The sequence below is a fragment of the Myotis lucifugus genome, unplaced genomic scaffold (genome assembly GCF_000147115.1).
Source record: "Myotis lucifugus unplaced genomic scaffold, Myoluc2.0 scaffold_376, whole genome shotgun sequence".
NCBI lineage: Eukaryota > Metazoa > Chordata > Mammalia > Chiroptera > Vespertilionidae > Myotis > Myotis lucifugus.
In genome coordinates this window covers 170402-171727 of record NW_005871424.1, presented here as the reverse complement: position 1 = coordinate 171727, position 1326 = coordinate 170402, and the positions used below count along the sequence as shown (strand labels likewise).

General features: G+C 41.6%; 1 protein-coding gene across 1 annotated transcript in view; it reads left to right on the top strand.

Annotated features, from left to right (window-relative positions):
• The window catches only part of MARF1 (meiosis regulator and mRNA stability factor 1), a 46252-nt gene that overhangs the window by 20825 nt on the left and 24101 nt on the right, over nucleotides 1–1326 (top strand). The window contains 3 exon segments of the mRNA XM_023765113.1: nucleotides 625–861; nucleotides 955–1074; nucleotides 1116–1214. Of these exon segments, the coding sequence (XP_023620881.1) occupies nucleotides 625–861; nucleotides 955–1074; nucleotides 1116–1214 (456 nt within the window).

Below are 1326 nucleotides of genomic sequence, written 5' to 3'. Positions count from 1 at the left end.
TTGTCACTTATTTTACATATGAGAAAACAGGGGTCCAGAGTGGTTGTGTAACTTGACTATGGTCATACAGCTTGAGTCAGGATATGAGCTCAAATCTACCTGCCCTGATTCAGAGTCTGTGCATTTAAGCTCCAAGTATAAAAGACACATGTCAGGGGGAGGAGTTGAGGGGTCCAGTCTCAGAGGAAGTATGAGTCATTAGGTTGAGGCATAGGTAAGGCAAGGTGGTAGCTGGAAAGGCGTATACGTCTTCTGGGGGAGCAGAGCAAAGATGGTGAGGGGTAATATAGAGGGATTTGAAGTGAAGGGGAGCCAAGTTGAAAGGTCGTATCAGATAGCTTTCCATTTCAGAAAATTAGGTGAGGCATTTACAGAAACTGCATGAGGGTTGGGGGCTAGCCACCAAATGATATAATCATACTGAGCAATGAGCTGAGATGACTCAAAGGAGTGCCAAGCATCACTGGTTCAATAGGGAATGAATTTATAGTAGAATTATTCCAGTTTTACTTTTGAAGAGACAGGCACTATTCTTGGTTGTAGCCCTTTACTTAAACAGGACAGGTGTTTTGTATAATCAGTGAAAGACCTTCTAAGTCAGCATCTCTTTGTCCTTGCTTTTAGGTTTGGACACAAGCTGAATGTGTCAGATTTATATAAATTAACAGACACAGTCGCCATCCGTGAACATGGGAATGGAAGACTGGTGTGTCTCTTACCCAGCAGTCAAGCTCGACAGAGTCCCTTGGGGTCTTCCCAGTCCCATGACGGCTCCTCAACAAATGGCAGTCCAATTATATTTGAAGAGTTAGAATATCATGAGCCTGTCTGCAGACAGCATTGTTCCAATAAGGATTTCAGGTATAACATCCATTTCCCTTCAGAAATAATCCTTTTGTATAAGGTCATGGAATATCTCTTACAATTACCTTGCTACTGTTTTGTTTTCTGCAGTGAACACGAATTTGATCCAGACTGTTACCAGATTCCTTTTGTGATTCTCTCTTTGAAGATGTTTGGGCCCCAGGTTCATAGTCTTCTGCAGACACACGAGGGCACTGTGCCTTTATTAAGGTGAACAAACATGTCAAAACCATTGTGACAGGATACCTTAGTTCTCTTTATAGAAAATCTCTCTCTCTGTCCACACCTCTCCCCAAGAAAGTGTCCTTAGCCTCGTAGTCACTTAAAATATATCTGAAATGGGTCCATTCACTCAGTATTTCAACAAGAAAATGTTTGTGCTGAATTTTGGAAACATGAGTAGGGCAGTTTCCTTTCTACAGAGAAGAGATGATTATAAGTGCTATAATAGAAGTATGCACA